The 21,986-nt window shown below is 42.9% G+C and overlaps 1 protein-coding gene across 1 annotated transcript; it reads right to left on the bottom strand.

Annotated features, from left to right (window-relative positions):
* Positions 1–1,095: 1,095 nt before the first annotated feature.
* LOC134056162 (beta-1,4-galactosyltransferase 3-like) lies at positions 1,096–14,759 on the bottom strand. The gene is made up of 6 exons (XM_062512761.1): positions 14,354–14,759; positions 7,887–8,122; positions 5,588–5,778; positions 4,838–4,960; positions 2,147–2,251; positions 1,096–1,237 (listed from the first exon to the last, which is right to left on the bottom strand). Exons 1-6 carry the CDS (start codon positions 14,589–14,591, stop codon positions 1,096–1,098), a joined length of 1,035 nt encoding a protein of 344 aa, XP_062368745.1. The 5' UTR covers positions 14,592–14,759.
* Positions 14,760–21,986: the final 7,227 nt, after the last annotated feature.

Below are 21,986 nucleotides of genomic sequence, written 5' to 3'. Positions count from 1 at the left end.
AGAGCACTTCACTCAACTGTCTTTACAGGCTGATGTGAAGCCAGGCTTGGGAGATTTTTCTTGTAGGACATTATTCCAGTTGTGAAGGAGACTGTAACTAATGTAGGTATAGTGGCATAGGTGCAGCTTTTCACGGAGGAAGGAATTTTTCTATCTTCAAGCAAAATGCCAAAATACCCTGTGTCACACTCAAAATAATTGGACATGGGAGGCAGTGCTACAGAGTTGGCAGAGAAAGAAAGTTTACAGCCAGGGCAAGGGTTTGGGCAGACTGTGTCAGTCTCAGGTAAGTACAAATGCATTCCTGTCAGGATCACAGCTCCACTGTTGACATGTTTGACTTAGAGGAAAAACTAGTATTTAATTTTTCAGAAGTATTTTATAGTGAAGACAGCTCAGTCTTCAATGATACTTCATGACTGAGCAACAGCTGTAATAGTAGATTAATTTCCCTGCTCTAAGCGGGAGTTTAGACTAGGTGACAGCCTAGGGTCCCATTCAGTCTGCATTACTTGCAGCTACAGTAAAATCATTTAAACAGTGGTGGTTTGGGTCAGAAAAAAATAATCAGGGATATAAGTTCTGGTGTGTCTGGTTTCAGGATAACTTTCTCTTTTATTATACTCTTAAATAATTCTCTATAAAACTGTTAAGCCAAACACATAACTCCATTTATTTTACTCAAATTCACAAAAGGTATTTATGGAACTGTAACTGGCTTCACCACCTTCTCAAAATCCAACGTGTCAGAGGCCAATCCAACAGAATGGCTTGCCTCCCTCTTAACACTTAAGTAAGTATAAAGCAGGACAGAGCTATCCAGCTACAAAGGACTCAAAGGTTCCAGAAAACTTGGATCAGCTTACTGTTACAGAGAGATGGCTCAGGAGTCAGTTTTACAGCAACTTGGACAATTTTTACAGTAAGCCACAGCTTGTTGAGTGGCTGTCATACCCTGTTCCTGCAGCCTCTTCTAAATCTGAAACAGCCTGAAGAAAAGTGAAAGGCAAAAGGTGGGGCAGACTCCATGGGAAAGTGGGAGGTATTGGCTGAATGCCTGTGTGGCACCCAACCGTTACTTTTATTCTCAGTCTCTTAGGAAAATGGGGGAACATATCCAATGTCCACAGTGATCTTGGTATAAAGAGGATGCTTAGTCCTGGAAAGGAGCCTGAACTGTAATGTATTCATTCCATCAGCTTTCCATGTTTTTCTGGTGTTGTGTCGGGAAGGAGGCCTGAGGGAGGAAGAATACCTGCAATTAGAATAAAGAAGGTAATGTGCAGCTGAAGCTGCAGAAGAAAGAGTCTTCCAGAGGGCAGAAAAGCCCTGAGACAATTCTTCACATGATAGAGACTGAACAGATTACAGTGAGTTCACACCGAGTATTCCAAACAAGGACAATTCGGACTGGACTGTGATCAGAGAGGGAGACCAGTGAGGTGGCAGCTGGTCTGCAAAAGCCAAGAAGTTGTCAGCAGCTTAAAAAGACTAGGGAGTGCAATGCAGAAGTTTGCAGCCACGGTGTGCATAGGCTGCTGGAGGTAGGTTTTGACAGGGTTGTTATGGAAACCTAGAGTTCTGAGATGAGAAATCTGCACTGTTGGTATGAGAAGCTGCCACCACACTTGACCCAACACCCTCCTCCAGCTCTTCTATATAAAACAGTCTTTGATAAAGTCTCTCATAGCACCTTTCTCATGTCTTCAAAGTAGAATACTGCTTTCCACTATTTTAATGGCACATTGTAACTCCACATAGATTGAACAGCAAGCTTTTAATATTGGGAACTTGTAACACAGTGGCTCTTCAAACTGAAATCTCCCTATTTACAAGACAGGCAATATCTTTTTCTTTAAGTTTTACTTCCTGTATAATTTCATGTTTAAAGCTGATGTGTTAGCTTCCTAGCTGGCACATGTCCTTCACAACAGGAAGAAAAGGCAGGGAACTAGGAGAAACCCTTCAAATGTGAAGACGGGAGCAAATTATTCAGTTGAAACTGACTGGGGGCTGCTTTTACATAGCCTTCCCAAGGCAGAAAAAGCAGCAGTGATGTGAGGCATATGAAACCTGTGCTGGGGAAGATGACAGAAACAGCCAACCTGCCACAAGGCCCAGAGCAGTCCCCAGCCCCACCAGGTACCTCCTCCAAGGCTCTTGGATCTCTGTCTCTTCACTGTAGTTTATCACTCGGTAGCGTCCAAGGTGAGGTGATGTCCGGACTATTTTCATTCCTGCTAAATGAATCCTTTAAAACACCACAGAAAAGTGTTTGTTTAGGCATAGAGATGCCACTTCCAGGCCTATGGTCAGAGATGATTTTCAGTGCCAATGCAATAAAAACAAAGTGCAGAAGCAGCACAGGACCACGTTATCTTCTCTAGCAGGCTCTAGGCCAGGCTTGGGCTAGAAAGCTCCCAGCTGCAGTGCACTTTGACAGGGCACAAGGGGATTAGAGCAAGCAGGGAATGAACTACAACATACAGAACATTCAAGAGCAGTTCCTAAGAGCAGAGCTTTTGCTGCCTAGAGGTCCATCGCCTAAATTTAAGGGGGAAAAAAAAAAGATCTTGCAGTTTCTGAAAGGAAGCCAGTCCTGAGTTTCAAAACCAGATTAAGCCCCTCTGTTCTTTGAGAAGTGCCATTCATTCAGATGGCCTGATTAGACTGGGTCATAAAAGATTAGGGATAAATATACAGGTACCAGACCAACATATGTAAACTCAGCTGCAGGACAGTTAGATAAGAGGAACTGAAAGCTCAGAATTCCAGAACAGAGCTTCTAAACCCAGCATGTAACCCACTGCTGCTAGCACCTGTGTTACTTTGCCAATAAAAGGTGCCTTTAATAGTGCTAGGGCTACCAAACCTCTGTTACCACAGGACAACCCTTAGGCAGAGAAAATTCCTGTGAATGTAAGAATGAATGTTTGCTTGCTCAACTAAGGTTATCTAACTGGCATATTTGCAACATTTGACTGCATTCCATTGGGATCTGATATAGCAGGAATATTATAAAGCTGAAAGGCTACAGAAATTGAAATTTGTTAGGCTAAAGCCATCAGATGATTATAACACTTCACTGACAACCCTACAGTTCTGTAATTTTAGATGGAATTTATGGCACATTCAATCATAAAGAGACAAAAAAGCAAGAACACTAAACTAGCTTTGCTGTTAGTTTTTTACATTGCAAGTAAGACTAAAACTGAACTGTTAATACATTCATTTACTGTTAAGAAGAGCCCAACAGACTTTCCTGTAGCTGAGAATCTTAACATGAGTGGCTCCAATTAGAATAGTGTTTTCTTCTAATAAAAAGTAGATCCTGTTATTTACTACAACTTGTATTATAGAGTACTGCAGTCTGCCAACTATACATAGCAGCTGGCAGGTTTTTTCATTAACTCTGCTTTTAATAAGCAGTATCCCCAAAAAAAAAATCACCTTTGCACAGAATTTTAAAAAATTGGACACTGAAATTAATTAAGTTTTTGCTACATGGTAAGAAGTGCTTGAGCACCTCCTAAAATCCAGATCCCAGCTGGTCATTGAAGAATAACCAGTTCATTTCTAACTTCTGCAGGCTGAGACTTCAGAATGTGAATAAATCATTAACAGGCATTGTCGATGGCCTCCTTGTACCTCTGGGCCAAAATATTGCTAATCATTAGTGTAAGTTTTCTCTGAAAACATAGGCTCTAATTCCCTTACAGAAAGGGCTATTTTGGGAGCCATATAATTCACTTGCCTTCCAGGACTCTCTTCAAAGGAGTGCACTCCTATGCATAACTGGCATGACTCTACCCTGGGTACCAAAAACCAAATTAGATGGCTAAGCTATACTAAGAACAGCTGAATAGACCCAACATTGTAATACTTGATGTAAAGATCAATTTCAAGGCATTCTATTTCTTTCATAAATGCTGGCTCTCTAAACAACCATACAACATTTTAGTTGGCTTTCCCTGAAAGGCAAAGGAGGAATTCTATGTTAGAAAATCTGGCTTTCAATTCCCAGATGAATACACTGCTTTTTTTCAAAGCAGTAAGTTGTCACATTATGCAAGACAAAAACAATAAAGGCTCCCATGGTCAGTTTAATTTTATAAACTCCCCATGAGCCTGCCTCAGTGCTGGATCATAAAGGTGCACAGTGCAATTCCAAAGCCTATTCAGCTTCTCTATTCAAGAAGCTGCAGCCATGATTCTGTACTTGAAGAGTTTGCATTAGACAGAGCACCTGGAACTAAACTAATCTACAGAATGCTGCTGCCATGGCAACCAAAGTACAAGAAAAACCATCAACTCTTGCTGTCACTGACTCACACTGGTACACAGGCTCCTCCATCACCCAGCGCTGCAGACAAAAGACACAATTCCTGGTGTTCCTTTATGCCAAGTATCAGTGATTAGGTAACACTTGGAGCAACCTAAATGCACTTAACTAATTCTCAGACAGCTGGGAATTTAAGTTAAGTACCTTCTTATTCGTCAAGCTTGCAGATTCCTTCCCTCCCTGGGGGCTGTCAACATCTGCGAGGCACTTGCCAACTACAAGTGGTTATAACCTCTTGCACTGAAGGCAGAAATATGTGATATAACATTCTTCTCCCCAGAAATGAAAAAGCTTTGCTTTCCCAGCATACAGTGACTGGATTCATAGGTTCTGAGCATCTTCTGACGTTAAGCATTCCCAATACAAACAGCATTTGGGATTATAATGATACTTCAAGCACTTTAAGGAACAATGTCTTTGGTTCCTTTCCTAGAGTGCTGCTATGCTTCACTTGCCAGCTTAGATCCATTAAAAGGGTGTCCTGTGCATTGGTACCTTGTAGCAATGTCGTCATCTTCACCACCATCACCCCAGTACGTGTTGGGAAACCCATTCATCTTCATGTAATGTTCTGGAGTCAGAGCAGAGACGCCCCCAAAAAAGGACTTGTATGGCAGACTAAAAGAGAAAACAAACAGGCAAACAAACACCACCCTCAAAAAAAAACCCAATCAACAAAAACCAGTTCACTATTGAAAGTTCACTATTGAAGACTAATGCCTGTCCTACACAACTAACAGTGTGATCCAAGTCATGCATACATTAATTGCATACTTGCAGGCACTGTATGAGCATGTCAAACACTGAAACAGTAAACCCTGTGTAATTCCCATCATGTTCCATTCCCTTCATTGTTTCCCACCACCTTCCCCCAAAACTGACCAAAGTAAAGCTGGTTTAAAAATTAGTATCTCGGATCAGTTTAAAGTACCTGTATCCTGTCACATTATATTCCATGTGATCCGATAATTGCACCCTATACTTTTTTCCTTGAAAGGAAAGTCAAATAGAAACCTGCCAGTCATTTGCCAAGGTGAGCTAACTGTGGAACAGGGAACTACAGGCAAGGAAACATTCACGTTTGCATGCTTGGGTCAAAAATATCCTTTTCTGGGAAGGCACTACAGCAAAACCAACACACAGAAAACCTCATAAAGGTTGTGTCTTTCACTGTTCCCACCATACTTTCTAACAGAAAGTGAGCCAACTGGAATGTATCCACAGAAAGCAAATGGAGGCACTTACACGTACTGAAACTTATCCATGGCACTGGCCATGTGTTTGGGATAATATTCATCACAAATGTACAGGTTATAATCATTCTCAGGCACCAGGTCAATATCATGCAAGACTAGGCAGTCCCACTCTTCATCCTTCATGGCTTCCTGGACACCAACATTAAGCAGCTTTGCTCGGTTAAAAGAGCCAGTCCCCACCTGGAAAAGAAAACCTACATTTCTTCACTAAAAAACAAAGATGATAACTCAGATAAAATTTGTTTTAGTCAAAAAGCCTTATACAATTGAATGAATCAATACTGGCTGCAAATTCCATGCTCTCAGCTTTGAAATTGTCACTCATCCTCTTCACAACATTCTCAACAAGTCAGCTTTGCTGTGTCTGCCAACGCTATGCACTGTTGGCACCTGAAGAAGGCTGACTTTCTGGAGACCTGTGAGCCAATCTTCAGGTGCACATTTGCACAGCAACACTTCTGCCCTGACTACTGTTTACTAAAACTTACAAATGAGAAAAATATATTGGTCAAACAAAAAAGCTTCTTTACCCTCCCAATAAAGTATTGGTTTTAACTGATGAATCAAAAACTTGCTTCCTTGCCACTCATCTTTTGCAACAAGAGTCCCTGTCAGGTACAAAAGGCTGTTTGACCTGCACAGGCTGCCCCACAGCAGGGCTAAGCCACAGGTTTGTATTTGATACAGACTACAAATATCCAGCTTCACTTCAGCATTTTGTCTCCAGGTTTTGCTCAGTAGTCACACTGACAAGCTACAGACTAACCACATGCAAATCTCAGAAAGAGGAAAACACAAGTTATAACTATCCTGGGTTACAAAAGGAAAGTGCTAATGTGGGGTGTAACCAAATTCTGTATTCTACTTTCCTCTACATCATTTTCGGACAAACTCAATGATGGGTTGTTTGCAGCCGCTGCTGCAGTGCACAGCCACCCCTCAGGCTACAGCTGGTTGTTAAATCAGACAAGACTGCCCTGCCGAGGCAGAATAATGTTTCTTTTTCTTCACACCAGTGACTCAGCTGTGTGACTTCACCCTCCCGTGAAGCAGCAGTACCTCCCATCCTGAAGGGTCTCTGCTAAGGGGCCATCGTGAACTCAATGGCACCAGCAGAACAGCCGGCAGCAACAACCACCAAGGACTCCAAAAATATTCTGTCCCTCATAGGACTACATCACTCCATTGTGAAACTCCCTGCCCTGGGGAGGTACCACCTGAACCTGACTGCAAATAATCTTGACTTGGGGGCCTGGGACACCACCACTGCTCGAGGGACCCAGAGGAGGACCAGATCTACAGGACCACCGTTTTCGACACTGCAACCATGACTTAATCAGACTGTGACCAACGTCCTGACCAGCAGGGGGACAGGACTCTTACTCTGTCACTTTAAGCCAGTGTTTCTGTATTAATACATTTATTGTAATCTTACTATTAAGTTGTAATTATAACCTGAAATCTTTCTCAAGGTGATTGTGCGGGGGGTTAATTTCTCCCTCTGGTTTACTTTTAAACCAGCACAACCACCTAGTGGTAGATTTATACCCCCAGGAAAAAAAAAACCACAACAGAACCGATTAACAGCAGAATGATGATCTTGAGAGGAATGTTGGATTTGTCTTTACAAACGAGCTGTGGATCTGCTGGTAGATAAGACTAGCATTGAGAGATAAAAGAAACAATGGGATAGATTCCACTGATTGATGAATGGAAAAAGATATTTGCCTTTACAAACAAACTGTAAGTTTGCTGATAAATGAAACTGAATATTGAAAGATGAAAGAAGCAATGGGGAAAACCTATGAATTCTATAAGAGTTAAAAATTAAAAGGGAGGCTTATATATTAGAGGGGAATCTCAGGTATCAGGCATTCCAGGAAGTCTGTACCTCTCACGTACTTCAGCCAATGGGAAAAGAGAGAGGGAAATGCAGCCGAGAAAATAGGATAAAAAGGAGGCTGGTACTCCAAAAATTTAAGAGATCCCAGGAGAAATCCCCAGGGCCTCTCCCTTTATTCGAATAAAGCAAAAAGAACTCCTCCGTCTCCTTTTTGGACATAACCCTCTGGTGTTTGTGGATTAATTTTCCTGACAATCTTGACAGGTGGTGTAGTATGGTATTTCATTCATTAGCAGGCATGGAGATAGGACAGCATATCTGACCTCCTCTCAGCCCATGCATAAAATAGCATTTCCAGATCAGAAGAGCCACATTTCTTGTTCAGAACCCAACCCTTAAGTGGTGTAGCTGAGCTTCCCAGCAGGCACATTTGACTTGGATTTACCTGCTGAATCAGGTAGATAGTGTAACTGAGCTGCTGGCGCTGCAGGAAAGGATGGATATAGTAGAGAAGATGACGAAGATACTTCTCCTGGTTCCTGTAGGCCACAAGGATGGCGGATTTGTAGCGGGCAAAGCAGTGAGGTGGCCTGTAGTGGCCACCAGACTGAACGAAAGGATTTCTTTCCATGATCATCCTTTCACTAGGGAGCCTCCTGAAGGTGATGAATAATGGACCAACTGTAAGGAGAGACAGAAAAAAGTACAAGTAAGATCAGTGATGTTTCTCCACCTTTTCTCAAACCTACCAGATCAGCTATCCGTGTTTGCTCCTTCAGACAGCAGCCCCACCAGAGAAGATTTAACAACACCCATGCAGATGTGGCTCCATGATGAATTTCATTGCTGCCTGCTGGCCTCTCCCTGCTCCACACCGAGTGGCGCCCAGCTCAGCACCAGGAGGACACACTGCCTGCCAGGCATCCTGAATCCTGGCATGGCCAGCAAGTCCCACTGGGCTGCTGCACACATGCTTCTCACTGGGACTGGCTGCCTACTACAGTCTTGTGTTGCCTAGATGAGATCCTTGAATAAATGTATTCACTGAAAGAAATAATGTTGAAAATTATTCAAAATGAACAGATACATCTGCTTTTGCTACCCATTTAGAAAATTTCTCTAAGTCTCTTTCAAAAGAGATTCTAGGACAAAGATGTGCAAGTGGCTATTCAGCAGGTCAGGGGAGACAGTTTAAAGCCTGGATGAATACAATTGCTTTAGGAAACGTCAGCTCTACCTTTAAAAGCATTTCAAGTTCAATTTGATGTTATAATCACAAGCCACAATGGCTGAATTTGCTATATTATTTCATTTGATACATTGTGACAAGCAGGCAGTACTTCAAAATGTAGGGAGAAGCAGATGACAGAACGGAGAAAAAAGAAAGATGTATTTTCAGGAACAGGCACAGGATAGCAAAAGAAACTATAGATTATTGTTCCTCTACTCAGCACTTCATTTTTAAATACAAAATATACTGGCTATGTTCAAGGGCTTTTGCCTAATTAAAAAAAAAAAAGAAATCTGCATTTTTACATGAATTCTTCCATTCTTCAGATGGAAAAATACTGACAAGTCGTAAGTGAAAAAGAATCTATATAAAGTGTCAATACCCATTTTAACACAAATCTCATTGTTACAATATGAATAAACAAATTCTACAATTATCTAAATGCCTGTCCTCCTGGGTAGTGAGAAAAGCTTCCAGAAGTGGCAGAAGACTTGCATTTATACACAAATCAATGTGTCTTAATGGTTTCCTACAACTGTGAACTTTTAAGAAAATAAAACACAGATACAGAGCAAGATTAACATCCAATGCTTAAATGAATTAAGGAAAAACTTTCACCCAAATCATAGTTAGAAGCTGGTAATTTCAAATGACAGTTCTATCAAAAAATTCTTTGCATGCTGAAGGTCAGTATGAAGAGCCACCGATCCCGTTTCTAATGATTTCAAACACATGTGGTCTGAATCCCACTTCATGGGTTTTGTTCATGGGTTTCTGTTTGCTAGTCTGTTTTTAAAAAGAAAGCCTGACTTTTGCTTGTCAGCAAGATTTTGCAATAGCTGACTCTTACATATCACTTTTCGGTCCTTCTCCAACTATTTAAAATACAGAAGAATTTGATTTTCACTGCATTACCTGCAGCAGGAAGGCAGAGTACATCGCCATATATTTGTACCCAAAACAGAAGGGTGATTCTTCAGAGAATCATTCTGTAGGCTATGAACCTAGGTCACATTTACAGTAAAAATTTCATGATGTTATTTCCTACTTCTGTGCATGCAGTTTCCCCTTTCCACCTTTAAGACCCCCACATTTCACACCAACAATATTATAAACCTGCAGTTCATGTTGCTATTTATATTTTTGGACTCACTAATTATCAGATCTTTCACCCTAAAGCGCCATTAACTACTGATTTGATGACAAACTGAGCTTACTAAAGAAGTATTATATATTGTATTCATGGATTTCAACTATAAATCATTGCTCTAAGGAAAATACAAAAAAGGGAATTAGTATTTTTTTATTCTCCCTCAAAGGCAGGGTTTTGTTTTCTACAAAACAATTGGGACTCTGTATTGCAGATTAAGATTCTGCAGCAATAATTCTTAAATTCCAGAAAAAATAATATCTTAATTTGAACATGAGGGTATGAGTAAGATCATGTGAATAGCTTCACTCCTGCTCTCTCTTTCCATAATCAAGCAAGCCATTCAGGAGTGTAACATTTGCATTTTCCGGGTTTTTCAGGATATCGTGTTCTCCCATGCTGGCTCCATATCCCAAACAAAATCAGCTCAGAAACTCAATCTAGAATATGCCAAGGGAAGGAAAAAAAAAACCAAACAAACAAAAAAAAAAAACCAACAAAACAGTGTGACTTATATCCCCTAAACCTCTGGCTGCCCTACACTCCTTGGCTACAAGCTTCGTTCTGGCTCTCATGCCTCCCTGCTGTGCAACTAACAAAAGGCTAATGCAATCTAATCCAATTAAACCCCAAATGCAAACAGAGTAGTTGCAGGCTGGACCAAGGAGGGATAAATAAAACTGCCAAAGCACACCCTTGAAAACAAGGAAGAAAACATCTTTACGCAAATTAGGAAGCACAGGATCCCTGCTGAGGCAGGGTACAGAATCAATACCCTGAAGTGTCCAAGAAATTTTTCCATGGCCTGGTTCCTAAGATGTTTCTGTGCCTGTATCATCACACAGAGAGTGTTTAATGAATATGAAACTTCAGTGTACAGAGTTAGGTCTCACAATTCCCTGTCTGTGTTGTCAGCTGGTGCCAGTGACAGCACACTTCCTGCTTTCTTCACTTTCTAGGCAACATATTTGCCTACTGGGGGATCTATTGACTTTGACCATATCTATCCCACCTTATGAAAGTAACTCCAGGACTTCTGAACTCCTTGCTATACATTTAGAGTTTGCAGCTGTAATTACCAAGTCCAGTCAGAATAATCAGAACTTAGACAAGATGAACAAAGAGGAACAGTAACATGGGTGAATGCTGCACTCAGATACTGCAGCACCACACACTACATTAACAGAGTCATATTTGTGCAATGCTACCATTGCTTGGGAAAAAAAAATTTAAAACCAGACCAATAGCTTTCATTTAAGTATCAGTTTCTAATGACAGAATACAAGGCTGTTTCAAGACACCTGAAAATAAATCTCAGCAGTTAGCATTGCCACCTTTTTATTTCTCTTTCAATCCAAGAGACAAAATGCTGGCAGCATTAGAAAATGTACCAGGAGCTATTTAATACAACAGATGGTCCTGCTCATGAAAAGGTTATGACAGATGGGAATGAAAGGCAGTAACTGCTATAAGAAGGGCTTGGAAAAAAATCTTCCATAGCATGAGCAAATTATAAAGAGCAGAGTTACAGACACAACTTCCAGCTATTAGAGACCCCGAGGGCCAAACCACCTTGTTCAGCACGTACCATGCATGAAGGAAGATACCCCTTTAGACCAAAACAGAAATAATAAAATAAAGACAAGTCTTCTAGCACTAAACTTCTTCCTTGTGAGAGCAAATGATGAACTGAAACAAAACATTTTGCATGCATTGTGAGAAAGTCAGATTTTGAATTTAAAAGTTACTTAGTTATGTTTAATGAAGTATAGCCCTGGCATATAAGCACTTTTTCTAAAAAACAGAGGAGGAAGAAGCAGGCAACAGGTTATTTGTGTAGAAATTGAGGAAACTCAAGTAATTTATTCACAATATTAGTGAAGACACTGAATACCTGCAATGCTTTTCAAGCCGTTGGTCACAAAATATTCAGTGGACACCACTAGGTGTTTAAAAAGTACCACTAGTCATCATGACTCTAGTTCCTCTAAAGCAGAGATGATTAGCAATTATACTTTAATTCTTCACAGCCCCAGAAGAACCAAGTTGCTGCAGATTCAGGAGAATGGAAATAGACAGATGATCTGCAAGCTGATTTACATTCGAAGTTATCCAAATGATCTACTACATATATAAATGGAAAAAGTGCTGCACTTCATAAAAGCCCCAATGCAGAAACCATTTAAGCCATTTGGCATCCTTCCAGGCACTTTAACACGCTTTAGACTAGGCACAGTGACTTATTATCAGCTCTGAACTGGAGGCTGAGTCCTCAAGAATTGATTTGAAATGTCATTTAATAGAGTTTATGAAATTAATATTAAATGGCATTGCTCTCTCCAGTATAATGCTTCCAAGAAACATCAGTCTCATGAGAGATAATAGCAACAATTATTCAAGAAATTTATAAAGTATTTACATCTCAATTCATATCTGTTCATCACATAAAAAACAAAGGACAACTCCCTCACAGAACAGCAAACTTCTCAGTCAAGAAAAAAGCAAAATACCCAGGAAAGGCTGACATGCAGTGATAGAAGTAATAATTTACATCCTATATTTACAGAGAAATATCACTGAGTAAAAGTTAAGTTGTAGCAGAGACCTAATTTTTCTTAAGCTGAATTTGTATCAGTGCTCCAAATTACTTGTATTTCACTTCAACAATGGTGCATATGCCCGACTCAGTATTTTCATACAGCAAAGCTTACACAATGACTGTGCATCATGGCTGGCTTTTTTTTTTTCTCCCAGCCAGCTTACTATTTGTTTCTGTCTACGACTAACATTTTGTTTCCATTTTAGCTCTGAAGTACCGCCTGCAAGACATCCCCTGTTTTCAGCACTCTCAGTGAAGAGCAAAAGAAGAGTTCTTAAAAAGATTTCCCAGCTCTAGAAGCACAGGTTAGTGTAATTCCACTTTGCATCTGCCTCCTCCATATACATCACTACTTTTACTTATTTTATGGTTTGCAGGAAAGCTGTAGAATTGTTTGGTTCTTTCTTTTTGACACTGTTATAAACTCAATTGTGTTGAGTTATTTATAACAACACTAAAGCTGTCTCATTTGACTCTTCAGGACAGAGGATTTTCATCAGTAGTGGAGGCTAATTTGCTGCGGTCACATTTCTGCTGAGCTTTTTCAAATGAAACAATTCAGCCTGAAACAAGGAATTGTAACTTCCCAGAACCTACTGGGCTGCAGTGCACTGAGGCCGTGACACCTGACACCTGTGCAAAAAGGCTGTGTCCTATCAGGATTTCAGGACTTACTAGAGACATTTCTGAGGGAAATGCTGAAACACACACCCAAAGGTCTCCTACAGTTTCATCATACATACTGTGTGTATTTAATTTAATTGCAAGCAACAAAGGAAGGAAGAAAACATCTCAAAAGAACAAGCATCATTACAAAGATTGCAGACTGAGCAGGCTCATCCGAAGGGTCCCAGCATTCTCCAATCTAAGTTAGACGCTTGACACAAGAGCACTAGCTTCCCAAAGAACTTCCACGTGAATCGAGGTCAACCATTTGCTCCTAATGGGCTCCAGATGCAGTGATCAGCTTTCCTACAAAAGCAGGGCCACTACTGATCAGCGGTCCAAAACCAGGTAAATGTTGTGTATACATTTAGACGTGCAGAAAACCGGTGCAGTATGGAAAAACTTAACAAGAGTAATTTCCTACACAGTACTCTAAGGAGGTGATGGCCCCAAAACAGCTACAGCAGCGCATGCTGTAATCCATTCATGGCCGGCTGAGTCAAAGAGATTCTCTATTGCCTGAGCACCACCACTTTACTAGCAACACACCTGCTTCTTATGTTTGACTTCGTATTGACTTAAAATTTCTCAACCGTTCTAGCAGTGCAACAACTGGATGAATACTGCTTCTAAGATCAGTTCTGGTTTGGTACTACTGTGAAAACAACCTGTGACCAGACTTTTAAGTCTAACAGAAGTTTCTGAGCCTAAAGGATGTGTAACAATCATAGACTAAAAGATCACCACGAAGAGCCAGGTACCAAGCTACATCCTCACACAACCTCCTTAAGCTGATTTAAAGTCAATTTAATCCATTTATATTGAACTACAAGCTTGATATAAGGCTAAGACAACTCAGTTAAGGAGTTATGGACAAAGTCAGAGGTCAGTATTACGCAGTTTCTGAATCGTAGACCATTTTACACAGTACTGCCAATAAAAAAAAAAAAATAAATCGGTATTATCACCATGCACTGTTTTCAGTCATGGGCTAAAATCTTGCTATCTATTTAACCAAACTCTTGATACTGGGAAATTGGAGGTCATTAAAATACTTTTCCTCACATAAGCAATAAAAAACAACACGAGTTGTTAACACGAGAAAATTTAGTCATTGTAAGTACATCAACATACCTGTTTCGAAGTATATCAGCACACCCGTTTCAAAGTTTAACGAAGATACAACTTACATTTATGACACGTTCAGGATTATGAAAGAGGTTCTTTCAAACCACCTTTCCACGGTGTTTGAAGCTTAATACCTACCCAGGACTGGGGACTGCGCTGAGCAGTAGGGCATCGCGTCCTCACTGGGAGCCCGGGTGAACAAGCTGAGGTTTGTATACACGTCATGGGGTTTAGAGTAATCCACCACCTGAGGCGACTCTAAAAACCCGCGAAACACAACCGAAGGTCCACCTCGGTAGAGGATCAGGATAAATATTGCTTGGAAGACAAACACAAACAGCAGGAAACAATGATTTTCCATACGGGAGACGAACATAGTTTTTAGCCCATGCTCCAGGATCAGGGCGGTAGGAGCTGAACTGCCTTCCACGGGCTGTCGTTCCACGTTCTGGGCTACATCGCTGCGCAGACCTTCTCCTTCTCCTCCTCTCCCTACTCCTTCTTCTCCTCCAACTTTCTCAGGCGGCAGCGTGCTCCCCTAGCTGGGCTTCATCAGGACGCCGAGAGCCAGACGTGCCCTTCCCGGTGCGAGCAGTGCCAGGCGGCCTGGAGAACGGAACGAGCCGTCCAAAGCCACCCTGCTCAGAGCCCCGGGGCAGCGGCACGGGCTCGCTGTGGCACAGGCGCAGCGCCCGCCCTCCCCCGCCCGGCTTCCGGCGAAACTACAGCTCCCAGAATGCAAGGCGGGGCAGGGCGTGCTCCGGTCGGGCCGTGCTGCCGCGCGGCATGCTGGGAGATGTAGTCCTTTCTCCCCCTCCCTCCCGGCCGCCGCTGTGGGCGAGGGGGGAGAAGGATGGGGTGGCTACTGGACTTTGCCCCGTGTCGTCTCCTCGGTCAACACCAGACTTCTGTCTCCACTTTAAATCAGTTATTAAACTGGTCAGGGAGAGATGAATGGAAATGTAGACGTTGCAATGGACTGCCCAGGGAGGTGGTGGAGTCTCCACCCCTGGAGGTGTGTAAGGAAAGACTGGATGTGGCACTCCGTGCCACGGGCTGCTTGCCATGGTGGTGTTCGGCCATAGGTTGGACTCGATAATCTCAGAGGTCTTTTCCAAACTGAAGGATTGTGTGATTCCGTGGAATGGATACACCACAGCAGCCTCGCCACTGAGAGGCCTCCTGCCACAGCCCTGCTGCCCTGAAAAAATTCAGCTTTTATGCCCCTCTCTTCTCTGGCTGACTTTGTAAAGAGATGAGGCTTAGATTGTGCTGTCAGTTATCTGCCTGCTCTCATGTGCCCACTTTTGCTTAAATGCAGGAGAGAAAAGACATTTTACACATACTAAATGCCTACATGGCTTCCAATAAGAGTTGTTGTTGGCCGTGTTTGCTCTGGGGAGAGAGTTAAGAGGAAGTCTGTACCTGGGAGGGGGAGCAGGCTCCATGAGCTCAGCATCCTGCTCCAAGGCATAGCCCCTGGCCAGGCAGCCAGCACACGTGTGCTGTCCCAGACCAGGCACAGCACTGAGAAGGCTGCCCAGACGGACTGTGAGTCTCTTTCCCTGGAGATATTCAGAAGTTGTCTGGAGACAGTTCTGAGTAACATGCTCTAGGGAGCCCTGCTTGAGTGAGAGGGCTGGACCAGATGATCGCCAGTAGTCCCTTCCAATCTTATCTGTGAGGTGATTCATGAAGCATGTGCTGCTGTTTGCCTTCCAAATGGGATGGCATAGGAAGAAGATAGCAGGAGAGAGTGATACCACTTTTATGAGGAGTTGGGACTACTCTTGCTTCAGAATTGGACTGAGATGTACAGGATGCATCTATGGGAAACTTGCTCTCAGTCATTCTCCTGCGCAGAACAACCCATTATTCAATTAAAGTGGATTGCTTAAGGCCTGGATACAAATTGTCATAATTTCACATTTAATTTTAACTTAATTGGGTTTTTAAATAAGAAATGTAGAGAACATTTTTTTTCCCTGCAGGGAAAGTCTTGCATTACTGAAATTAGTGCAATGCTGCTGCCACAAAGGTTGCTTTTTTTGTACACCACAACGATATTCTCCTTGTGCCATTTCCTCTACAATCATGGCAAACCCACCCTGCTTGACTTCACCTCCATAAAACCAAGCAATACTCGCTCTTCTGCTAATAGGTCCAGCAAAGTATAATGCCAAGGACAGGAAAGAATTAATCTCTGTATTGGCTATGAAACAAGGAAAGGAATCAAGATTTTCAGGTTATGACCTGGGGCTGCAGATGGCAATTTTTTCAGGTCCAGCAGTGCTTTATGTTTCTCTTACAATCCCTCCTTGGGTCACAGTAGGAAATCTTAATGTAGGAAGAATTTGGACAAAGCATGTCTGCCTGCCTCTGTGTTGAAGAAGGGAGCAGCTGGACCCATTAGAGCTGCCCCACATCAGTGACCTGCTATCTTCCTTGCAGTCAGGGCTTAGCTGTAAAAATTGCCATCCTGTGCCAGTTCTTGGGCAGAAGCAGGTCAGATAGAAACAGCCTACCCCTGTATTTTCCTCTATGTATATTTGTTCTCCAGACTGGAAAACTAAATACAGCTAGGCAGATCAGCTGTCTGCAGAGGGGCCAGCCAGCACGTGTTTCTGTGCGGGTTCGGAGAGCTGAATCTCGAGGAGTGTCTCCCTCAGGAACCTTCCAAACCAACTACAGTTCCTCTCCTTCCCCTTCAACCATCAGCACTGAAATTAGTGGATCATAAACCCAACCATGAGCCTTTTCCTCACCAGCAAGCAAGCAAGCTGGGACTGGAGAGCAAAGTACAGGTCAGAACTCCCTGGTGTCAGCAGGTCTGAGCTTTTTCAAGGTCACTGTGCTCCTGTTTTTAAACAGAACTGTGGAAACTAGGGTGTGTTTTGAATTAAAAATGAATTGGATAGCTTAAATGCAAAAAAAACCCCTAATGTAACTGTCTCCACTGAAGCATGGAAGGGAGGTGGCAGGCATTTTAGCAACCTTTGTGCCAAGATTTATTGAGGGCAGTGATGGAGGAAAACCGTGTGAGACTGGATCTGTAAGAACCAGGCACTGGGCTGGCTTCACAGTCAAAGGTCTGCTTTTCTCATTTTCACACAGCTCCCTAGGAAATTAAATTGAATGCAAAAAACAAAAAAACAAAACAAAAAAACCCCAAACCAAACAAACAAAAAAAACCACCAAAAAACCCCCACAATAAACCCCCAACCAAGCCATCTTCAACAGAGCTTGAAATTATGTTTGTGCAAGAGCCTCTGGATTGTCCCAAGGGAGGGGGCTTTCCCTCACTCGAAGTGCGGTTTCACCTCCAATCAGACCTGAACATGATGAGAGACTGAGAGAAGTGCCTCACTCTGTTTAATAGGATTCATTCTTGCTTGATCTTTTTCTCTCCCTTTCTCCTCCATGCCCTGTCTCCTGGGGGCTGCACTAGATCCCTGTTGAAAGTGCAGCAAAGTGACTTTGGAAAGCTCTGCCTTGAAAATGCAGGGCCCAAGTAGGGGAGGAAGAGCTGGTGTAATAGAGTGGTTGATACCAGGCTGGGTGCGCATAGTGCTGGTCAATGTGCATCATCCAGTGCCCTCTCAGTCCCCAGGGTTTCCATTAAAGCAAGGGGAAGGTAGCATTACTCCTTCTATGGGTGGATGTTTTCAGCCAAGCAGAGCTGTCCCTCATTTTTGGGGAGTGAGGTGGTTTTAAATTATGACACTGTTTTCTAGTGAGGTGGATGTTTCAAATATTTTGGCCAAGCAGTTCTTTCTCAGCCTTTTGCAGGATTGTGGCTTGTAAACTTCACACTGTTCTTCTAGCAACACCTTTGTGAATGTGATTTTTTTATTACACAGGTATGGAATTTGGCTTGTTCTCCAGTATACTAAATTTTCAGCAAGGCTTCCTCAGAAGGGTTTTAAAACTGCTTCCATGTTTCTGAGAGGTGGATGCCCTGCTGTTAAAAAACCCAGATAGTGGATGTCATGTACCTTGGACTAGTGATAGAGTAAATTAGTGAGCGCTTTAGAAACAGGACCTGGATATCCAAGCTTCTCCCAGGCTTATGGAGAAGTGGGCTCCTGTCAAACTGACATTTCACTAATACAGCTTGCGGCACCCTTCCCCTTGGGATGGAGAACTGAATGCCTGGCCTATATTTTGACCACCACTCACTTCTGAGTCATGGTCAGAGCCTTTACAGAGAAATCTCAGTAGGGATGGGCACCATACCCAAAATGACTGCTAGAGATCATGAGAGATAATGGAGTCTAGGTGATACTCTTTTGTCTCCTATTTCCTTTATCTCCATAATGCAGATACTAGTCTCAGGGACCTGAAATCTTTTTGCTTGACTTTCTCTTGCAACATTTAGGTCAGAGAAAGAGTGAAATGAGTAGCCTTGAAATGAGAACACCTAAAATGAGATACTTTTCCATTATAGATTCCACTGTGTTTTCCTGGAAAAGGAGTAAGCACTTAGGCTGCAGACAAGACAATGCAATATCATACTATTCACATCATATTTAATAATGCTCTAGTACCATTCAATATAAATAAATAAACATTAAAAAGTACTTTCTTGACATTCTCTTTTGCTCATCAATAGTATTTTCTGCAACAGGAAAGGTTAGTAATATTCGTTGGTTGGTGAGCTGGATGAATTTCAGAGAACATGAATATCAGGTGCTAGTAAATATGCTAGTAAAAACCAGGCACTGGGATGCCTTCTCTTGTTTAAATACTTCAGGCTTGATCTACAGCTTCCCCCCTTACTGCACTCACTCCCACTGAAACCTGTAACCCTGACAGCTGCTTCTGTCCTGGGTTTTCCCACCCTGCTCTGCTGGTGAACAGCCATCTTAATTTGTGGTGCCTGTTACTTAACCACCCTTAGCTGATACACCTCGGCCAGCAGCAGTCCTTGCTGTCCTCAGGCTGCTCTTCAGGGAAAAGAGTATTTGTGCTGAACAGGTCCATCTGTCTGCTAGTGTGGAATATCAGCTGTGTACATTCATGCTGTCCATACAAGGTCTCAGTTCTGCACAATGTAGTGACTGACAGAACTTCTTGATTCACAGGAGGTCTGCTCCACAGGGCCAGGCTGGGGCAAGAATGGAGATGGTGCAATAGGGCTGATCTTGAGAGCTGACTCTGACCAAGACTGAACTGACAGTGTAATACAGACAGAAGGGGTAATTTTGCTTTCTTGTAAGGATGTAGACAGAACAACTCTCTAAAAACATATGTGTGGTGGGATCTGTTGCAATAGGAATAGATCCTTGCTACAAACACTCACTGGCAGTGCCTAAATCCTGTGTAGGACCTCTGTGAGATTAAAGGCCAGGGAATTAATCACCACATCTCCTCCTGTTCATACAGGCAGAAACCTTGCCCATCTCAGAGGAGAAAACGGAGGATCATAAATCAACTCCTTTATTCCTTTGCTCTTGCTCATTCATTGAAACCACAAAGAAGGGGACTTAATCTTGGGTTAATGCTGGGTAGAAGCACAGAGCCCACCTGCTTGATGGCAGGATGGGCTGGCAAAGCCCACTGGAGTGCAAGCCCTGCTACTTTCTGCAGAGGGCAAGACAGAAAGCTCTGACAAATGCAGAATGAAAAGCATTCTGTGGTTTCTGGACTTCCTTCATGCTATCTGGTGCCAGTAACCTCTGTAAGGACCTTTCTACAGTCCAGAGAATACATTGCTTTCTCAGCCCATTCAGTATTTTCTTCATACTGAGAGAGCTGGCAGGGTGGCCTTGTACTGCTGGTGTTTTCATCTAGACAGACCCTGGCCTTAGCCTCACTAACTGCAGTCTCCATTTCTCTAGTTGTTGCCTATTCTTTGATTTCTTCCATCTCTCTCCCTGAAAGGAGGCATCTCATCCCCATTGCTCCTCCCATACTTTGGCCCCCTCCTATAGCAGGATGAGTTGGCTGCTCCTTCTTCACTGAGGGAATATGGATCAACTCCCTCTCTCAGATACCCTTCAAAGAGCACCCTCCATGGAGGCTTCCTGAGATCCCATGAGGACTGTCTGCTGACTGAGGCAATCCTTTGCTCATGTTTTTACCCCACTGTGATTGCTTGGGAGCCAGAAACTTAGTGCCACCCACGTTTGTTACATAAAAGAACTGTAATTTCCTTTGCTGTACTGCCCCCCTTGCTGTGTTGCTGATTATTTTGCCAGTTTAAAATACCATTGTAAAGAAACCCCAGGGAGAACAGAACATATGACATTCATCAGTGAACACCAAGTTCTACTGTTCTGAGGCAAGACGGAAAATATTCTTTCTTCATGAATATGTCATATTACCTAAGCTAAAAACCAAAACTAAACAAGGAATAGGCAGAGAAGAATTCTAGTATAAATAAATCAACAAATAAATAAGTTTCTTGCTAGCCCTGAATTTCTTGGGCGAGGGATGATTCAGTTGCTTATAACTTTCTCCCAGCTGTGAAATCTTTGATTTGTTTTGAATGCCTTAAGCCTTGTTTCTCATGGCCTGAGTGAAGAAGGCTTTAAAGATCTGCTCAGAGGGGTTTCTGGGTCATTCAAGGAAACTTCCTGGAAAAGTCACAGCGACACCACTCCCCACGCACACATATGGTACCAACACTTGTGCTTTTAAGCCAGTTCATCCTTCCTTCAGTCCTCATTTGCACCTCCTGTTTTGTAGGCTGCTTCCCACCTGGATGTCTTCCTGTTTTATTGAGGGAAAGGGAAACCCTTCCACATGACACCGTCCCCTCTCTCTTCACAGCACCACACACTCCTTTCAAAGTTCAGCTGGAAAACCTTGCCACATTTGTTATTTCAGTTGTCATGTATGTGCTCAAGATAGGTTTCCCAATGATGTCTCCACATTCCTTGATGTTCTCATAGCAGATGACTGCAGGCTGAAGGTTCCTCTTCTCTGAGCACCTCTCACCCACCTCCCTCTCAGAGAGCTGTCTTCCTCTCTGAAAGTCTAGGAAGCAAGTCCATGCACATGATTTGAGGCTCCTGAAGCACCTGATGGTGCTGCAGCAGGCTTCCAGGCCTTGAACATGTTCAAGTCCACCCATCTTTGCCCCTACTTTCTGCTCTCTGCAGTAAAACATGGAGGCATGGTCTCTGAGATACAGCACCTGCTGCATCTCCCAGAGCAGGAGAGGAACTTCATCCAGAGGGGCCTGTCCCTGGGGATCTCAGATGGCATTTTTCAGAACAACCTTAAGTGGGGACAGTAGAAGATCTGAGCTGAGGGATAGGCACCAGATCCCTTCGGAACTCCCAAACCCCAGATGAGGTTCGTCAGCATAGCTTCATCTCGAGTGCTGAAGGCTGATCTGTGTACATATCGGAATGCTTCCCTCCGAGTGAGAGACTCTCATGCCAGCTTTGCTTTATAGCTGTTTTGAGAGCATACCAGCCTCAGGCCAAGAAGTCCATGATTGTGCTTTAGTGACAACTCCTGTCCTTGAGCTACTGCTGTTCGCAGTTGCTGTACTGAAGCTCAGGTTTCACAATATGCCAGGAGAGACCTTTGGAGTCACCTGAACTGATCCTGGATTTCAGCCTCTGTGCTGGCACAGTGGAGAATGAAGATCACATCTAGTAAGTTTTAACAAATGGTTAAAAGTACAGGGCCCAGTGGGGAAGGGAAGCACTCCTCTCCTAGGTGGGAAGGATCTCAGGGCACCACCTCAGCTGTGTCCCTCCTTATTGCCACCTCTTTGGGCAAGGGAGCTGTTTGGCGTGGTGACATTTGGGGGTGT

This window comes from Cinclus cinclus, chromosome 2, assembly GCF_963662255.1.
Source record: "Cinclus cinclus chromosome 2, bCinCin1.1, whole genome shotgun sequence".
NCBI lineage: Eukaryota > Metazoa > Chordata > Aves > Passeriformes > Cinclidae > Cinclus > Cinclus cinclus.
The sequence above is the reverse complement of the archived record's forward strand: the minus strand, read 5'-3'. Positions and strand labels throughout refer to the sequence as shown.

What these genes read in the sequence shown, in the direction of transcription:
- LOC134056162 (XM_062512761.1), bottom strand. Translation starts at nt 14,591, where the DNA reads ATGTTCGTCTCCCGTATGGAAAATCATTGTTTCCTGCTGTTTGTGTTT. An exon ending in AGCGCAGTCCCCAGTCCTGG is followed by an intron (nt 8,123 to 14,353) that starts GTAGGTATTAAG and finishes CTCTCCTTACAG; the next exon opens with TTGGTCCATTATTCATCACC. An exon ending in CTATCTACCTGATTCAGCAG is followed by an intron (nt 5,779 to 7,886) that starts GTAAATCCAAGT and finishes TTTCTTTTCCAG; the next exon opens with GTGGGGACTGGCTCTTTTAA.